This window comes from Suncus etruscus, chromosome 3, assembly GCF_024139225.1.
Source record: "Suncus etruscus isolate mSunEtr1 chromosome 3, mSunEtr1.pri.cur, whole genome shotgun sequence".
NCBI classification, from domain to species: Eukaryota; Metazoa; Chordata; class Mammalia; order Eulipotyphla; family Soricidae; genus Suncus; species Suncus etruscus.
The window spans coordinates 13,731,780-13,750,073 of record NC_064850.1 but is presented as its reverse complement, the minus strand read 5'-3'; the positions used below and the strand labels follow the sequence as shown (position 1 = coordinate 13,750,073).

At 43.1% G+C, this 18,294-nt stretch overlaps 1 protein-coding gene across 2 annotated transcripts in view; it reads right to left on the bottom strand.

The window, feature by feature from the left end:
- Positions 1 to 8,995: 8,995 nt before the first annotated feature.
- Positions 8,996 to 18,294, bottom strand: part of SLC39A9 (solute carrier family 39 member 9) — a 54,499-nt gene continuing 45,200 nt past the window's right edge. The window contains exons 5-8 of one of the 2 annotated variants that reach the window (XM_049770459.1): positions 15,629 to 15,714; positions 14,006 to 14,140; positions 11,074 to 11,281; positions 8,996 to 9,850 (exon numbers count right to left, since the gene is read on the bottom strand). In XM_049770459.1, the coding sequence (XP_049626416.1) occupies positions 9,696 to 9,850; positions 11,074 to 11,281; positions 14,006 to 14,140; positions 15,629 to 15,714 (584 nt within the window). In that variant the 3' untranslated portion in view covers positions 8,996 to 9,695. Of the gene's footprint in view, positions 11,282 to 14,005; positions 14,141 to 15,628; positions 15,715 to 18,294 lie in introns of both variants that reach the window. The other variant, XM_049770460.1, reaches the window with a different exon arrangement.

Sequence of the window (18,294 nt, the reverse complement as noted above, 5' to 3'; positions counted from 1 at the left end):
TTGCAAAGCATGTGCTCAACCCTCAGCTTTTTTGGGCCCTAATTGTTGAATAAAGTGTAAAAAAAAAAAAAAAATCACCCTAAGCAAAAGACAGAAATGTCCAGCACGCTGGAAAGTTCTCTCGTGTTCCATTCCACTCAACATCAGAGTGCCCACTCTAATATTTAGGCTGACCATTTTCTCTTTTACAACATTTTATCTATTTGAAAAATGTGGATTGCGGTGCCATGTGGTGCCTGACTCTCCAGACTCCCACCTGGTGGTCTCCCAGCCTACTTCATCCACAGTTGATCTGACCTGGCTTCTCCTGGGAGCCACTTGAGTTTGCCCCCCACATTAGAGGGTCAGCAGGCCTAACATTTTATGAAGTCAATTTTAAGAGGCCTCCCAAAGGTTCCAACACCCTGATACCCTGACTCTAATCAACTCTGACATTCCCAGACCTAGGCTGCATTCCCTATTGCCCATTGTCTAAGGAGGCATCTGAATTTCTGTGTCTCCCATCCTCTGGCTCATACGCCTTTGCAGAACTCAAGTTGTTTGATCATGTTTCGGGGCCACAACTTGCGGGGCTCAGGGTTTACTCCTGGCACTGTGATTGGGGATCATTCCTGGCAGTGCATGGAAACCATATATGGTGCCAGGGACCAATCAGAGGTAGTGGCAATATATGTGGCAAGCACCTTACTCCCTCTCTGACCTCAAACTTTTCTTGTTTTCCATACCAGGTACTAGGAGACTACTTCCGGATTATTCTCAAGGGTTATTTGTAATGGTGCTTAGGACCATGTGGTACTGATGATAAACCTGCAAGCATGTGCTCAGCCCACTGCATACACTCTAGGGCTCTTTTTTCTTTTTGGTTTTTGGGTCACACCCCACAATGCTTAGGGGTCACTCCTGGCTCTGCACTCAGAAATCTCTCCTGGAAGGCTTGGGGGACCATATGGGATGCCAGGATTCGAACCTCCATTCTGGATCAGCTGCTTGCAAGGCAAACACCCTACTGCTGTGCTAATCTCACCAGCCCTCTAGGGGTCTTTTTAAAAATGATTCATGGTATTTTTTTTTTTTTTTTTTTTTTTTTTTGGTTTTTGGGCCACACCCGGCGGTGCTCAGGGGTTACTCCTGGCTGTCTGCTCAGAAATAGCTCCTGGCAGGCACGGGGGACCATATGGGACACCGGGATTTAAACCAACCACCTTGGGTCCTGGATCGGCTGCTTGCAAGGCAAACACCGCTGTGCTATCTCTCCGGGCCCTTTTTTTTTTTTGACTCATGGTATTTCATCTGATGGAATATTTCTTCTGTTTGGCAGTCACACTGGGTGGTGCTGTGGGTTGGGGGGACTTCCAGTCTACTGCTCTTGCAGTGCCTCCCCCACCTGCCTGCCCCACCAGCCATTGAGCTACCTTCTTTTCAGACCACATCATAACTAAGGGGCTAGGGCCTGATGGACCCTGTGGATAAAGACATAATGAGGAAGTGGCCAAAAGCTCATGGGTATATGCAGAATGCAGATCTCACAATCTTAGGGCCCTTATATTTTTTCCAGATGGAAGCTAGGAGCTATGTTGAAAGATGTGGTGTGGGGCAAGTTTTGATCTGGGGTCCCAGGATCAGACTTGCAGTTGCAGCTGACAATTATCGAGAAAGACTTGCCCCGGCATCAAAGAAAGCAAGTGCTTTCTCCAGGGAAGGTGATGCTAAAGGCATCTGACGCCAGGGCACATGTGGAGACAGCAAATTTGCCTTTCCAATGCCACAGGAGCGCAGGGTTCGGGGGTTCCTGGTAGCACACAGGCAGCAACAGAAAGAACTCTGACTACAGCACCTATTGCAGCTGGATGGGGTAACATTCTAAGAAGTTGTCTCAGGTCAGGCCAATTTCCTTTGCACTAATTCCTTTTTTGCTTAATAGGTCAATACCAGCTTTGGCTGTTGTAATACAGAACTAGTGGAACTAAGGAGTGCTTATAGGGGCAAAAGGTAGGAAAGTTGAGACCATTCTGTAGGTCAGAAAGGGTTTGCTCAGAAAGGGCTGAATGAGTCTGTATGGGTCATGGAAATTGGTTTCTTTAAGACAAGTGTTTGTGGGGGCAAAGAAAAACCTGTGCCTGCTTATTCCCACTGCCTGCAGAGTATACAGACCTTCGCTAATAGTAGTTAAGAGGATAGAAAATTTACCCTAAAAGACCTGAGTTGGGGGGCCGGGAAGGTGGCGCTAGAGGTAAGGTGTCTGCCTTGCAAGCGCTAGCCAAGGAAGGACCTCGGTTCGATCCCCCGGTGTCCCATATGGTCCCCCAAGCCAGGAGCGACTTCTGAGTGCATAGCCAGGAGTAACCCCTGAGCATCAAACGGGTGTGGCACAAAAACAAAACCAAAAAACCAAAAAACAAACAAACAAACAAACAAAAAACCTGAGTTGGAGCAACCACTGGCCAATCTTACCAGGGATGGAGATCAGTTAGAATGCTCAGGGTGCTGGGAACCCATCCTCTCAGAGAGTAGGAGCGCATGCTCTGCATGAGAGAACTCAACGTCCAGTCTCTGGTACTTCATGGTTCCCTGAGCATCAGACCAGGTGAAGTCCTGAAGCACCATGGGTGTGCCTCCCTCTCCCCAAAGCAAACAACTTTTTGTTTATCCTAGTCACATGGCCTTCAGGTTTCCAAATGAGAAAAATGAAGTTCAAAAATGTTATCTGCTGAAGGTTACTCCTCTGCTAGTCATTTCCTGGAACGTGACAGTCCTTGGATTTGTGTGGCACGGGGGAACATGCAGGGGGAGATACCAACTAGCTGAGTTTTGCACCCACCGTATCAGCTGATTAGCACATGGTCAGACAAGAGGCAACATGGGAACCTGCCAGAACCTTCTGTCTTTCCCTTTCTTCTCAGTCATTTCTTTTCAGTGCCAGTTTGCCCATGGCTTTCTTCACTAGCTTATTTGTTCAAAAAACTTTCCGGGTTTCTCTTGAGTAATGAGCAGGGCAAAGGCAGGAACAGAAGGAAAAAACAAAACAAAGGTTCTGTCCCCATCTTGTTCCCTTTGGTCAGCCCAGGGAAAAAGATTAGAAGGAAGGTGTGGGGTGGAGGATTTGGTGAAGTGCCAACAGAGGTCTGAACTGAGAAAGGAAGGTAATTGGGCAGGACTCGCCCTGTTCCTATTCCAGGGCTTGTCCCCTTAAATTAGCAAGTGAAGGTACTGGAGTGTTTAGGAAGGAGAATCAAGGAGTGAAGGAAGACAGGGCACCCTTCCTAAGCTAGATCAGGTCCTCTGGTCAGAAGTGTAACATGACCAGACAGATGCCCTGTATGTGGCTGACCTGGGTTTGATCCCAAGCACCACATATAGTACTCCACTGCCTGCCAGAAGTCATCCTTAAGTACAGAACCAAGATGTAAGCTCTGAGCACCATTAGGTGTGGCCCAAGAATCTAAAAAAATAAAATAAAAAAGGGCATAAAATCAATGCTAAAACAGGAATGAGGAACATCATAAGCTCCGGGCAGGAAGTGGGATGCAAGAAAGAAGACAACCTCAACCTTGGGTGCTGGAGAATTCACTGGCGTGTGAAGGTCTGGAAACTGCAGGCTTGTACATGAGGATCACTGTGTGATGAAGGGTCCCAGGGGGTCAGTCATGGCCATACCCCAGCTGGGTTTGAGGTGGGATTAACAAGGCACGTGCTAGGCCCAGTGGGTAGAATGTTGAATGTGGAGGCACAGAAGCAGTGCAGGGATCTTACATGCATGTCCCCCTCCTTCTGGCTCTTCTGTGGAGGATCTTTAGTGGTCCATGGTGTTGAGTGCCACTGGCAATTGTCTACCTGGGCACTCAGAAAACCTTTTTCCATATCACACTGTTCATTCTTCCCCTCTAGTACCAGCCTCACCTCCTTTGAAAGGTCTCCTAACCCCCCAACTTGGCTCTTATCCCCTTGGGTTTTGTTCTCTTAGCACCCAGTTTTCTTGTCTCCCAGCACTTACCCTCACAAATGTCCATTGTATTACCTTGTTTGACTGCCTCACTGAACCACAGGCTCTAAGACCCGGAACTGACCTCACTCCCTTTTCAGCCAGCAGCTAGAAGGTGTAAATGAAGAGGTGAGTGGATATTAGGGCCCAGTTCACTTCTGAACCTGCCTCTGGATAATAAACAGTCTGTGTCCTCTGCACCTAATAACCTTTGAAGTATCTGAGGATGGGATCAAACATTCTTCCCTCAAGAACACCAGACACAGGCAAATAAGTCAGTTCCACCCATACCTGCTGGCCCTCTGTCCCTCCCTTCACCAGGGGTCCTCCTCTGATGGCTCTTGAATTTGGGAAGATCCCAGTATGCAGGAGCAGCCAGAGCAGGACACAGACTTGCACTCACTCTGCTGCCACTCCTGGGCAGTGAAAACACTGCAGAAAAAAATCTGGAGTTGAGCCAGAAATGAAGTCCAGATTTTTCCTGTAGAAATGTTACTAGTGTTTTGTGGTCCTGGGTTAAGAATCTGAGGCCAGTTAAATTCCCACCTGCACCCCAAATCTCTGCTGACTCCCAGCAGTCCTGCTGAGACAGAGGCAGAGTTGTAGAAAGGCTGGAGCTGGCAGCACCAGGGCTCAGGGTCATGGTGAGTGGCAGGGAGGTGGGATGAGAGGCACAGGCTAGGAAGAAAGAAGTCCCCCCCCCCCCACTCCGATCAAAGTAATTCAACAATATATATTTATCGAGACCCCAGCTCCCAGAGCCTGTATTTTAGCAGGCAAGTGGGACAAAGCAAACATGTAATTTAAAATAGATTAAAAGGTGACCAGTGCTACAGAAATAGGATTGGGTAAGGCGCACTGGGGGTTGGGAGAGAGATTGCACATTTTAACCAGAGTGGGTAGAGCAGCCTAACTGAAGGACTTATGGGACCAAGATTTGAAGGTGAGGGAGCTGGGGTGGAGGACATTTTAGGCACAATGAAAGCAGAGACACAAGTCTGCTGAATGTCTGCATATAAAAACTACATTGCATAGGATTGGAGTTAATGCAGAGAGCAGAGCAAATGCTTTGCAAGTGCCTGACCCAGAAGCAGCCACTCAATTCCTGGCACTCCATATGGTCCCCAGAGGACCGCAAGTAGTGATCTCTGAATAGTCAGGAGGTAAGCCCTAAGCATTCCTGATGTAAAACTACACTGAGGGTGCACCTCGAGATGTAAGGATAAGAAACACGTCAGGTGTAGCTCAGTAGTATAGCATTTGCCTCTTGTAGGGCCCTGGGTTTGATTTCTGGTGCCAAAGGGAAAAAACAAAAATGAGCAAACTAAATGAAATAAAGACTGTGAATACACCTTACATACACTTTTGGAACTCAGAGCAGCAAGATGCTGGGGCTGCTACTAACAGTGCTGATTTCCCTAAACACCCAACAAGGCAAAGAAGGAATGAATGCTCTTCTGCTAAGGTCTCGAGATGGAAGGACATTTATCCTCGCATCCACTTCCCGTGGGGTGGTTTTCCAAAGACATGTCACAAAGTGGTCCAGTAACAAATAATGAAACCAAGGATAAACACAGAGACTGGAACCATAGCAGTTGCTCCTAGCTTGATCCATGGTACCATCCAAGGTCCCCCAATCCCTGCCAGGAGTGATCCCTGAGTGCAGAGCCAAGAGAAAGCCCCCAAGCAGTTAGATGTGGCCCAACTTCTCCCGCAAAAGCTAACAAAAAGCTCCAATGACTAATATACAAACAATAGGTTTACATGACACATAGCTAATCTACATTTAAGTTAAAAAACCAGATTCCTAACCTAGGCTACAGATTGGAGGAAATCCTACAGAGAGAAGAAACACATACCAATCTCACAATGCATGTCTATAATTCCTGGGCTCATTGTAGACACTGTATCTCATCTAACAACTCTGCCCTTTAAAATAAAGCCATGGGGGGCCGGAGAGATAGCATGGAGGTAAGGCGTTTGCCTCTCATGCAGGAGGTCATCGGTTCGAATCCCGGCGTCCCATATATGGTCCTCCCGTGCCTGCCAGGAGCAATTTCTGAGCCTGGAGCCAGGAATAACCCCTGAGCACTGCCGGGTGTGACCCAAAAACCACAAAAAAAAAAAAAAATAAAAATAAAATAAAATAAAATAAAATAAAGCCATGGTGATGGAGACCTGCGATCTGCACCTGTTTTGGGGAATAAAATTCTTGTCTACAGTATTTGCCAACAATAATGGCAAAGAAACTGTCACTGAATTTGTATTTGTGGGGGTAGGGGTTACAGTGTTCAGGGGTTGGTTACTCCTGGCTCTGAGCTCAGAAATTATTCCTAGTGGTACTTGGAGAACCATATGAGATACTTGGGATTGAACCTGGGTTGGCCAAGTACAAGGCAAATGCCCGACCTGCTGTACTATCATTCCAGCCCCTGAATTTGTATTTTTTTGAGTAGATGGTACACCACATCCATAATTACCTCCTCTCCTCTTCTCTTTTCTTTTTGTTTGTTTGTTGGTTTTGGTTTTTGGGTCACACCCAGCAGCACTCAGGGTTTACTCCTGGCAGGCTGGGGGGGGGGGGGGAACTATATGGGATGCCAGGATTTGAACCACCGTCCTTCTGCATTCAAGGCAAACACCTTACTTCCATGCTCTCTCTCTGGCCCCAATCTCTTGCCATTTTCACTGCATTTTCTGCTATTCAAATGTGGGCCAAATCTGGTTGTCAAACAGAAAAACAGACTGCTGTGAGAAGTAATGAGCCATCACAAAAGGTACGCACTAATAAAAATTTAATAAAACAAGTCAGAAAACAGCAAAAAAAGAGTATTTTAACCATTTACAATTGAGGAGGAAAGACAAAATTATAAGGCAGCCTTCCATGGAATGATTTCATGTTTACAAGGGTTTGGAAAAAGGGACTATTTCAAATCACTGTTCAGGCTACTGAACCAGAGGAACCGTAGTTTTATACCATGAGATCTCCAACTAGTTAGAAGATGCTACTGGGGAAAAAAGGATCTAAACCAGGGGTCTCAAACTCAATTTATCCCCGGGCCACAGGAGGCAAAGTCGGGGTGATCCTTGAGTGCAAAGTCAATAGTAAGCCTTGAACATTGGGGGTGTGACCCAAACAACTAAAACAAAACAAAACAAAAAAAATTCCTCTAGGGCAGGGCCACAGAATGTTGTACAGAGGGCCATTTGTGGCCTGCGGGCCATGAGTTTGAGACCCCTGAAAACCAATCTCCCTGCGTAAGGCTAAACATTTCTGGAGAATTAATTCCTTAGGCTTGCCTAGTTTTTTCCTATAAGCCAATTCTCCCTTTGATCGAAAGTGAATCTAGAAGTCGGGTTCTAAATCCCTGTCTAATTCCATGGCATCTCTCATATGCTCTTTAAACGAGGGTCACTAGATTGAGTGGAGGAAGAGTGCCCGAGAGAGTAGCTACAGAGCGTTCCTGCCTGACAATGCAACTGTTCTAGATACTGTTCTAGATACTTGTCATTCTCCTCCACCTCCCTGAGACCTGGTCCCCCGCTACCCAGCAGGAACGCCTTTGCTGCTGTCACCATTTCCAAGTTCAATAAGTAGTTAGCTACCAGGCATGAGGGTTCTGACATATAACAATACTGGTGTCCACACCTAGCTGTGACCCTTAAAAAAAGAGGGAAACCTGGAGTGACACTTAGCACTCCAGTAAAAAAAGAAAACTAAAACCAAACCCACAAGTGTTCTATTTTCTTCTTCTTTAGAAAGAACTGATCACTCAAACTGGCCACCTCTCTCTCTCTCTCTCTCTCCCTCTCCCTCCACTAATGATTCAATGATAGGCATGGGACTGACTATTCAGCTGTGCTGAACCAGGAATAAAAAGGTTGTTGGGAGGAAAAGAGGACCTCTGTAAGAGGGATGACTGCCAATGCTCAGCAAACCAGGACAGAGCCTTCACCTAAGAAAGAGAACTTGTCAACTGTGTGCACAGGAAGCGATCTGATCTGAAGTGGGGACCAAGGAGCGATTCTCTGGGGGAACTAAAGAGGGAGATGAACTGGCAGTTAATTTTCAACCTCTTTGTTTACCATTTAAGAAAACACTCAGGATCTGGGGGCCAGAGAGATAGCATGGAGGCAAGGCACTGCCTTGCATGCAGAAGGATCGTGGTGGTTCGAATCCTGGCATCCCATATGGTCCACCATGCCTGCCAGGAGTGATTTCTGAGCGTAGAGCCAGGAATAATGCCTGAGTGCTGCCAGGTGTGACCCAAAAACAAAAAAAATAAAAAAAGAAAGAAAACATTCAGGATCGGGGAGGAGAGGGAAGAGTCTATTCCTACCAAGGAAAGGCTGATTGAATTCCAATCAGCTTTGGCTATGAGGAGGTACTGTGCTTTTCATCATCAGTTGCGTCTTTTTGGTAACCAATAGTTCTATCTGCAATCATGGCAGAACTTAAATACTGCCAGTGTTTTCGATGGGTGAGAGCAGTAAGGCACCCACATCTAAGAAGGCAGTTTCAGACAGGAGGAAATGCCACTGAGGTATGTTAATCAGTGACCAAAAAGGTAGCTTATCCTGGGAGACTGTCCACTTTGAGGAAGTTCTGCCCTTAATAAAAGAGGCCTTGACCATGCTGCCTGGCTCCCTGCTGCCTGAAGATGCGTCTGAGCCCTATAACATGAGTATGGCTATTTCTGCCTGCTGACCAGGGGAGGAACTAGTAGTACGCGAGGCAGCAGCTTTAACATCTGGGAAAGCCTGTTGCTTTGGGAATGGACAGACCTTAAAAGTTTTGCTTATTAACGTGAGGCCCAGAGGGGAAGGCAAATTTGGGAGTTAAGACAGTTCAGTCCTTGCAGAGTTCAAAGCCCTCCCTACCCAGCAAGATACTCTAGCCAAATGTTTACTCTTGATGGCAAGGCACTGCTGAAAGAGGCTTTGGCCAGCAGAACAAATTTCCGATCGTTGCATACAACAGCATGATAGAAAGTGCTACTATCCAAACTAAATCAATCAGACATCAAAATGCACCGTTTATTTAACAAAGTGAATTTCCAAGGAAAATCAAGGCAACTGTGTCATTTGGAAGGACCATATGAAACCCCATGGGAAATCACTTAAGACTCTCCCTCCTATGCCTTCAGGTGGTTTAATATTGTTCACCATGGTTGCCACACACTATACAAAACCTATATCCTATTTATGCTACTTTGGTCTCCAGCCAGCAGAGGGCTTGCAAGTTCTACTTTCACAGCTGCTGACTCAGTGACAAATGGAAGGAAATAAAGAAAATCACATGCATGCTGGTTTATATGCCATATAAAATGTTTTACAAACTCTTAAATCCCACTGCCCAAAAGGAAAGTCGTGGTTCCTTTTCTAGGTAATATGTTTTGAAATGGTACAGAAAATCAAAATAAATTAATAATACAATATTATACACATATTTGATAACAAGGTTTACAAGGATTTTTGGCAAACACGAAAATATTATCCTAGTTTGTTAAGCTTTTACTGCTTCAATTGTTTAAATTATCAGAATATTAGTGAATGTGTCATCTCATACACAAGGAAGTTTATTTTGAAGGCTTAACAAAGCTGCATTTGACATAAAGGTAACTTCATTGAAGGGAATAAAGAACAGACAATATTATCTTCATCATCACAGTTCCAGAAATGGTTGTTCTGATGAGAACTCAATTCACAGGAACAGTTAACACCGCCACCAGCAATGGGTAGCATATTGTAGGGAGAAAGGGCTGGAGGTGAAAGTTAGGAGAAAAGCATGGACATAAGAGATAGGAGACATGATTTCAATTAGCTTTAAATCAATAGGCAAACACCTCCCATTTGTGACACATCTTGACATTTCTTTTTCCTTTTTTTTTTTTTTGAGGGGGGCGGGAGACACACCTGATGGTGCTCAGGACTTATTCCTACCTCTACACTCAGGTTCACTCCTGTTGGGCATATGGGTGCCAGAGATTAAACCTGGGTTGGCCGTGTGCAAGGTGAATGCCCTACCCATTGTACTATGGCTCCAGATCCAAAACCTTGACTTTCTGACACTTACCTAACACCCCCCAGGGGCACCACATGTATTTTTGCCAGAGGAACTGCTGGTCTGCTAAGAAACTTTACAAAAAATAAGGGCAAACAGAAATTGTTAATCTTACTTTAAAAAAAGTCACTCTGAAGATGTTGATGGCTATCCAAATTCACTTAAAATCTAACACACCTTAATTTCCAAAGATACTTTGGGACCTGACCATTCTTGAAGGAAAGCCTAGGACTGAACCTACAAGTACTTGCCTTCTCTGTAAGAATGTGTTATGGAAACAGGTATTTTGCAAAGGAGAGCTTAAAATGGTACAATAGACAAGTCACCTCGTAAGAAGCTAGTCCACTCCTGCTGCTGTTAACCGGAAGGGCAGAGAGGGACAGAGGGAAGGGAACGTACCCTTTATAGTACAAGACCTTTGAGTATAGTTAGTTTTCAGTGTGTCTTGCCATCATTTTTCTGACTTGATCGCCAAATTTACTATAGTTATCTTCAGCATCTAAGACAGTGGACATTATGACCTTCTATCAAGGCCTGTGGCATAGATGCTAATGCACCAATATTACATGGTGAAATCCATGTTAAAAATCAGTGGACAGAGTGGCCAAGCCTTTAAACTAAAAAAAGGAGAGATTTAGCTTAATTGCAGAACACTGTACTTTCATAATTACTATTTCGTTGAGTATGAAGTTCTCCACTTTTTCTTAAAACTAAACACCATCTTCCCTGAGAATAGGGTTAAGAGAACCATCAAACTCAAAATGCCATGGGCCTGTTAAAAGACAACACAATGGAAAGTCTCTATCCAATCACAATGTGTTGCTTTTACTCTAAAAGTTTTTCCATTACTCCAGGATTTCTCTCACCTCCCTCTGGATTGTAGGAATACAGGTAGGGACTGGCAAGGTGAGACAAGAGACTGAGGAAGTGAGCAGCGGTCATGTGCTGGCTGTTCTCACTATATGGCAAAAACGGCCACAGTCTGAGGCTGGCTGGTCCCCAGGCCTTTAGTGCTGGTGTCCTATTGACAGGATGAGTGGGATGAGGCAGCCCACAACCAAGGCTGCTACCTCCAGGCGGCTGAGGCCTCTCCCTCCAGTAGAGTCGGGTTTGTGACTGTGCCCCATTCCGCCCACCTCGGGGAGGACATGTACTGTAGCAACATAAAGAAATGTCCCAGCAGAGAAAAGCATGGCCACTCCAGTAGCATTGACCTCTGAAAGGGCTTCTTTGCTGCTCTGTGAATTCAGAGAAAGAGAAAGAAGACTAAGTTAAATGTTACTCTGAAGACCGAACCAATTGCTTTATAAAGTCAGATATTAAGTCACAAACATTCCTTCATGGAGTCTACTGATGTTGTCCTGCTGCAACAGGCTCAAGGCTGGTACTTGGAATAGTGATGATCAAGATGGAGTACTACCCTCATGGAACTTAGCAACAGCTAAGAGGTTAATTGTTATCCAATTAATTTCAAGTTTTTCTATTAGAGAACTTGAACTAAAATAAATATTTAAGAAAAGCACATACCATAAAGAAAAGTTAACTCTTGGAATTACAATACTTTTCTGTTAAAAGTTCTAATTTAGGGGCCGGGCGGTGGCGCTGGAGGTAAGGTGCCTGCCTTGCCTGCACTAGCCTAGGACGGACCGCGGTTCGATCCCCCGGCATCCCATATGGTCCCCCAAGAAGCCAGGAGCAACTTCTGAGCACATAGCCAGGAGTAACCCCTGAGCGTCACAGGGTGTGGCCCAAAAACCAAAAAAAAAAAAAAAAAAAAAAAAAAAAAAAAGTTCTAATTTAAATTCTGTTAAAAAATCCTGTTTAATGATATTACATGTAAGGTAATAGTAAAACATAGAGAACAATTAATTGGTCCTTGATTTAAAAAAGTTAAAGTTCTTCAGGTGAATAGAAAAGTCTTTTATTTTTACTTATAAGATTTTTTTTTGAATCGCTGTAAAATACAAAGTTATAAAATTATTTATGATGTTCAGGAGTACAATGTTCCAACACTACCAGTCCCTTCACCTGTGCCCACTTCTCTCCACCAATGTCCCAAGTTTTGTCTCCTGCTCCCCAGCAAAAAGTGTTAGAAGAATTTGTAAAAAAAAAAAAAAATCCAGATCAATAAAATCTTGATTCACAGGAACTTACTCATAAATAATTTCCTTTCTCAGTATGTTCCTTTTAATACCTATTTACTATTTATCAAATATAAGATGAATGACAAAAAAAAAATCAATGGCCTCAAACAGTAAGGAAGAGAGCAATTTCCTAGGACAGGGCAGAGTAAGCCTGATTCTATGAGAGTCTTCTTAATATCTGCCAGTTGACAGGTAAACTGGGAAGGGCTGTTGCTAAAAAATGCAGCTCCAGTAGACAGAGGATGATTCAAAATGAACAGGGAAGAATATGCAACTCTGAGCTGATAAATAAAAGGCAAATCTTCCTTCAAACATAATACAAGGTTTTGTTCAGTACAATGATTATGAACTGATTCAAATTCAATGATTTGAGGGCCAGGAGTAGAAGAATCAGAATCTTAGCAGAATGCAGACATTTCTGCTCATCCATTCCTCAAAGAGGCTTCATGATTTATTGTCACTTATGCCCAATGTGCACACTTAAGACTATGTATTAGCGTGAGTCACTATGGATCTGTCAAGTAAAACCAACATGTCTGGTTAGGTTTAAATTGGTAATTTTTTTTTTTTTTTGAGGTCACATCCAGCAATGGTTGGGGCTACTCCCAATTTGTTGCTCACAGGGATGAACAAAGGCGCCCTCCATGCAGAGCTTGTGTTCAGCTTGCTGAGCTAACCATCTGGTCTTGATTACATTTGTGACTTAAGCACAAGATTGGAAAAGGGGCTAAAAGAATTAATGTTTTATGTGCTGGAGCCCTGGGTTGGACCCCCAGACCACATCCTGAGCACCATCAGGAAATACAATCTTGAGCACCATGAAAACAAGCCAAAACAGCAAAATGAAATAAAAAGAAAACCAACAATATAAATGATATCATATATTTATACTATTATTTTTAAATGAATGGGGAGAAATTTCAAATCAAATAAAAATATGCTCTATATTTATCAAATAAAGATTAATTTAGATTTAAGGCATTTATTTTATACTTTTTTGGGGGGGCACACCCAGTGATGCTCAGGGCTAACTCCTGATTGTGCACTCAGGGTTCACTCCTTGGAGGGTTGGGAGATCATTTGGGGTACTGGGGATTGAATCCAGGTCCATCACATGAAAGGCAAGCATCTTACTTACAAGGCAAATACTATCTCTCCAGCCCTATACCAACTTTTATTCCTTATTTTTATCTTTAGTTTAAGGAATAAAGAAATTCAATATAAATAAAATATAATACGATGAACAAAGTAATAAAGATATTCAATATGAAAAGGGTCACAGATCCAGAGAGATAGTACTGTGGATAGGGCTCTTACCTTATACACATTCAATCTAACCTGGTTTAATCCCTGGAACCCCACACGGTCCCAAACCCACCAGGAATGATCCTTTAATGCAGGTATGACCCAAAAACAAATAAAACAACACAAAAAGGAAAAATAATGGGCTGGAGATAGTGAGGGGTTAAGGTACTTGCCTTGCATGTGGTCAGTACTGGTATAATTCTTGGAGCACTGCTTTCAATACCGAGCCAGGAGTAAGGCCCAAGCATCCCCCCCACCCTCAGTTCCACATAAGAGACTAAATTTTACTATGAACTGAGGTTGTGAAGATGTGGGAGTTAGGAGATAGAAAAGTGAGTGGTGGACAGTGGTGGAGGGATTCTAACACTGGTAGTGGCAGAGAGCAATAGCACTGTAAGCACAAAATACTATTATAAACCAGGATACGTTGATTTAAAAAAAAAAAAGACTGTGTTCTACAGATCACAGGAAAACTAGATACTTGTCTTTATAAGCTAAGGAGAATTCACTTACTTTACTTAGTCCTAAGTAAGTAACCATGGACATAACTGGTGCTGCCAATGCAAAGACCAGTAAGTGCTTTCTGATTCGATTCCTCTCAAGGCCAGCGTGCATTAAGAAGGAAACCAGTCCAAAAGCAGCGGGGGCCTAGAAAAGAAAAAATAGTCTTTGTAATTCCTACATATGAAGTATATGCAATTTCACGAATTCTCCTGCTCCTCCCAACCCGCAAATCAACCAAAACCCAAGACCAAAGAGCCTTTTAGGATTTTATGTTCCAATAGAAAATATTCTGGATTTTGAATGTGTGTGTGTAATTTACTTTTTATATGGCAGGAAACATGGCTCAAAAAAAGTTACAAAAACCAGGGGCCAGAGATATAGTATAGTAGGTAGGATGTTTGCCTTGTGTACAGCTAACTTGGGTTTGATCCCTAGCACCCTATATGGTTGTCTGAGGTGCGCCAAGAGTGTCCCAAGCACAGAGCCAGGAATAAGTCCTGAGCACAGTCAGGTGTTGGCCATTCCCTCAAAATACTAAGAAAATCAAAGTAAGAACAAAAGTTACTATAAAATATAGGGATCTTTAGACTACTATATCATTAATTTTTTTTTTCATGAAATTGAATAGTACAGAGATAAGGCTCTTGTTCTGCATGGGACTGCTTAGATCATGATCCTGGTCTGATTCCTCAGGATTGAATATGGTCCCTCTGAGCACTGTGGGGTATGGCTCCAAATCCTCCCTCTCAAAATTAACAAAAACTTCACAAGTTTTAAAAAATGGTATCAAGATATCATGATTACATTGACTCAAATCTACTAAATAAAGAATTACAAAATACTTTTGTTTTTGTTTTGTTTTGTTTTTGTTTTTGGATCACACCTGGCAGTGCTCAGGGGTTACTCCTGGCTGTCTGCTCAGAAATAGCTCCTGGCAGGCACCGGGGACCATATGGGACACCGGGATTCGAACCAACCACCTTTGGTCCTGGATCGGCTGCTTGCAAGGCAAACGCTGCTGCGCTATCTCTCCGGGCCCATAGAATTACAAAATACTTTAAGGGTTTTTCTATTACAGGGCAGGAAAGACAGGACACAGGCAAGGCACATGGTCCTTCCCAGCTTGAGTCTAGGCATTATGTGGTCCTTCAAGCTCCAACAGGTTCAGCTTTGGCAGCTCCCAAGAACCACCAGACGTGGCTGGGTAATCCCCAGCACTGAGGGCTGAAACAGACTTCGTCCTTGGGAACTCACATTCAACTGCAGGTGGGTATGGGCAAGAGATGGGGGGTTGGGGTTCTTGGGGGGCCGGGTCCCTGCAGTGGTGGCAATAGTCTCTGGAGCACACGACTCCTTGCCAAGGAGTTTTCCCATTTCAAAAATAATTTAATTATGAATATATTCAATATCAAATAGTTTTGTTTTGTTTTTCAGTTTTTAGTTCAACCCAGAAGTGTTCAGGGGTTACTCTTGGCTCTGCATTCAGGAATTATTTCTGATAATGTGCTCAGGGGACCATATGGGATGCCAGGGATGGAAGCTGGGTTGGCCATACCAACCTGGTAAATGTCCTACCCACTGTACTATCATTCTGACTCTCAATATAAAATCTTATACCAACATTTTTCTTACCTTATGTAGCATTATTGCCACGAACACTATTAACTGGACACTAGTCTGTGAAGTAGAAGCTGCTGCTCCCAAAGCAACACCATCAGCTAAATGTGGGAAAAGTAAAACACAACAGACTGTAAATGACAACAACTATCATAGTGTCACGGTTGAGTACAACACGGGCTTTCAGAGTCAGGGAGAGCATGACCTATGCCTGGAATGCTACTTAGCCTTCCTCAATCTAGTCTTCGTGTCGCTAAAATTGAGTTTTAGGTACAACCGAGTTTGTTTTCTTAAGTTTTTCATGAAGGTTATGTGAGAGATGGTCCACAATAAAGGCTTAGTTCCTGGTTCATATATTTATCATGTGAGCTAGAATGGTGTTATTGGGAAATGTGTAGTAATCTGAATTTCACTGCTTACCTAAATCCTAATAAAGAAGATTCTCAAAGGCAACTCTACATTTCTTAGATTAAAAAAAGAGATTGCAAAAAAAGTGTGTGTGGGAGAGAGATGTCCTAACAGATATCATAGACAGGATGATCAGGGATTACGTTGAAAATCTTCATACACAAATGATAGAACCTAGAAGAAATGGATAAATTTTTGAGTCCTATAATCTTCCAAGATTGAATCAAGATACATGAAAAGGCCAATTGCTACTGATGAAATAAAAATGATATTCGATCTCTTTCAAAACAAAAGCCAATTCCCAGATGAGTTCACCAGTGAGTCCTTCCAAACCTTTTAGATGAACTGTTGTCAATCCTATTCAAGCTCTTACAGAGCAGTGAAGAAATAGATATCCTTCCCAGCAGCTTCTGAGGCAAACATTACCTTGATACCAATAGCAGAGAGACAGAGCGCGCGCGCGCGCTCACACACACACACACACACACACACACACACACACACACACACACACACACACACACACACTGAGGCAAACATTACCTTGACACCAATGGTAGAGAGACAACACACACACACAATTTTTTTTTTACAGGCCTATATCCCTGATGGACAAACACAAATATCCTTAACAAAACACTAGCAAATTGAATCCAACAACAAAAAGGTCATACGGGGGCAGGAGGATAGCACAGTGGGTAGGGCATTTGCCTAGCACATGACTGACTTGGGTTTAATTCCTGGCATCCCATACATTCCCCTAAACCTGTCAGGAGTAACCAATGACCACAACAGGGCATGGCCCAAAAGCAAACAAACCAAAGATCATATGCCATGACCAAGTGGAAATGTATTCACCTGGAACTGTAGAAATGGTTTAACATAAACAAACCAATGTATTACACTATATCAAAACAAGAACTCTAAAAATCATATGACATATCAGTAGATGCAGACAAATAATTTACCAAGATCCAACACCTATTCACGGCAAAAACTCTCAATAAAATGGGAGCTGAAGAAACTTTTCTCAACACAGTTAGTGCTATTTATCACAAATTCATAAGCAAACATAGTACTCAATGGTGAAAAACTGAAAGCTTTCCATAAGATCAGGCACAAGACAAGACAGTCCACTCTCACCACTACTACTGAAGTTCCTGCCACAGCAATTAAACAAGAAAGAGGTATTAGCCAGATAGGAAAAGAGGAAGTCAAGCTCTCTATTTGAGGATATCATGATAGTAAATCCTAGAGATGCTACAAAAAAGTTTCTAGAAATAATAGACCTGTATAATAAAACAGAAGGCTACAAAATCAACAAGTAGGGCCAGAAAGATAATACAGCAAGATGCTTGCCTTGCATGTGGCCAACCAGGGTTCAATCCTCAGGAACCCATATGGTCTCCCAAGTCTTGCCAGAAGTGATTTCTGAGTACAGACCCAGGAGTGACCCCTGAACACCACTGGGTGTGGTCTCCAAAGCAATAATAATAAAATAAAGTCAACATGCAAAAATCCAAAGCATTTCTATATACAAATAAAACAGAAGAAATTTAAAAATCAGTCCAATTCACAATAGTGAATCAAGTACCTAGGAATAGGCTTAACAAAGGAGGTGAAAGACCTATATAAAGAAAAAACAAGGGGGGGGGAGGATAGCAGGAGGTAGGATATTTGCCTTGCATGTAGAAGGACAGTGGTTCGAATCCCGACATCCCATATGGTCCCCTGAGCCTGCCAGGAGTGATTTCTGAGTGTAGAGCCAGGAGTAACCCCTGAGTGCTGCCGGGTGTGACCCAAAAACAAAACAAAACAACAACAACAAAAAAACAACAAAAAAAAGAAAAGAAAACTAAAAGAAAATGCTAACTTTAAGAATTAAAATAGGACAGGAAGAAATGAAAATAAATCCCCTGCTCAGGCATTGTCAAAATGGTAAAACTCCCAAAGCATTATACAGCTTCAATGCAGTTACTATAAGGATACCCATGATGTTTAAAAAATATATAACATATATGCCTGAAATTCATATGAACTAACTCTCCTAATTCAGAACTCCTCTAGAATAGCCAAAGCAACTTCAGAGAAAAAGACGAAGGACATCGCTTCCCCCAACTTCAAACTGTACTCCAAAGGCTGTAGTAATTAAAATAGTGTTGTGCTGGAGTAAGGACACTTTCAGATCAGTGGACTAGAACTGAAAATGCAGAGATAGATCCTCAGATTTATGGACAGTTAATCTTTGATAAAAGAGCAAAAAGTATGAAGTA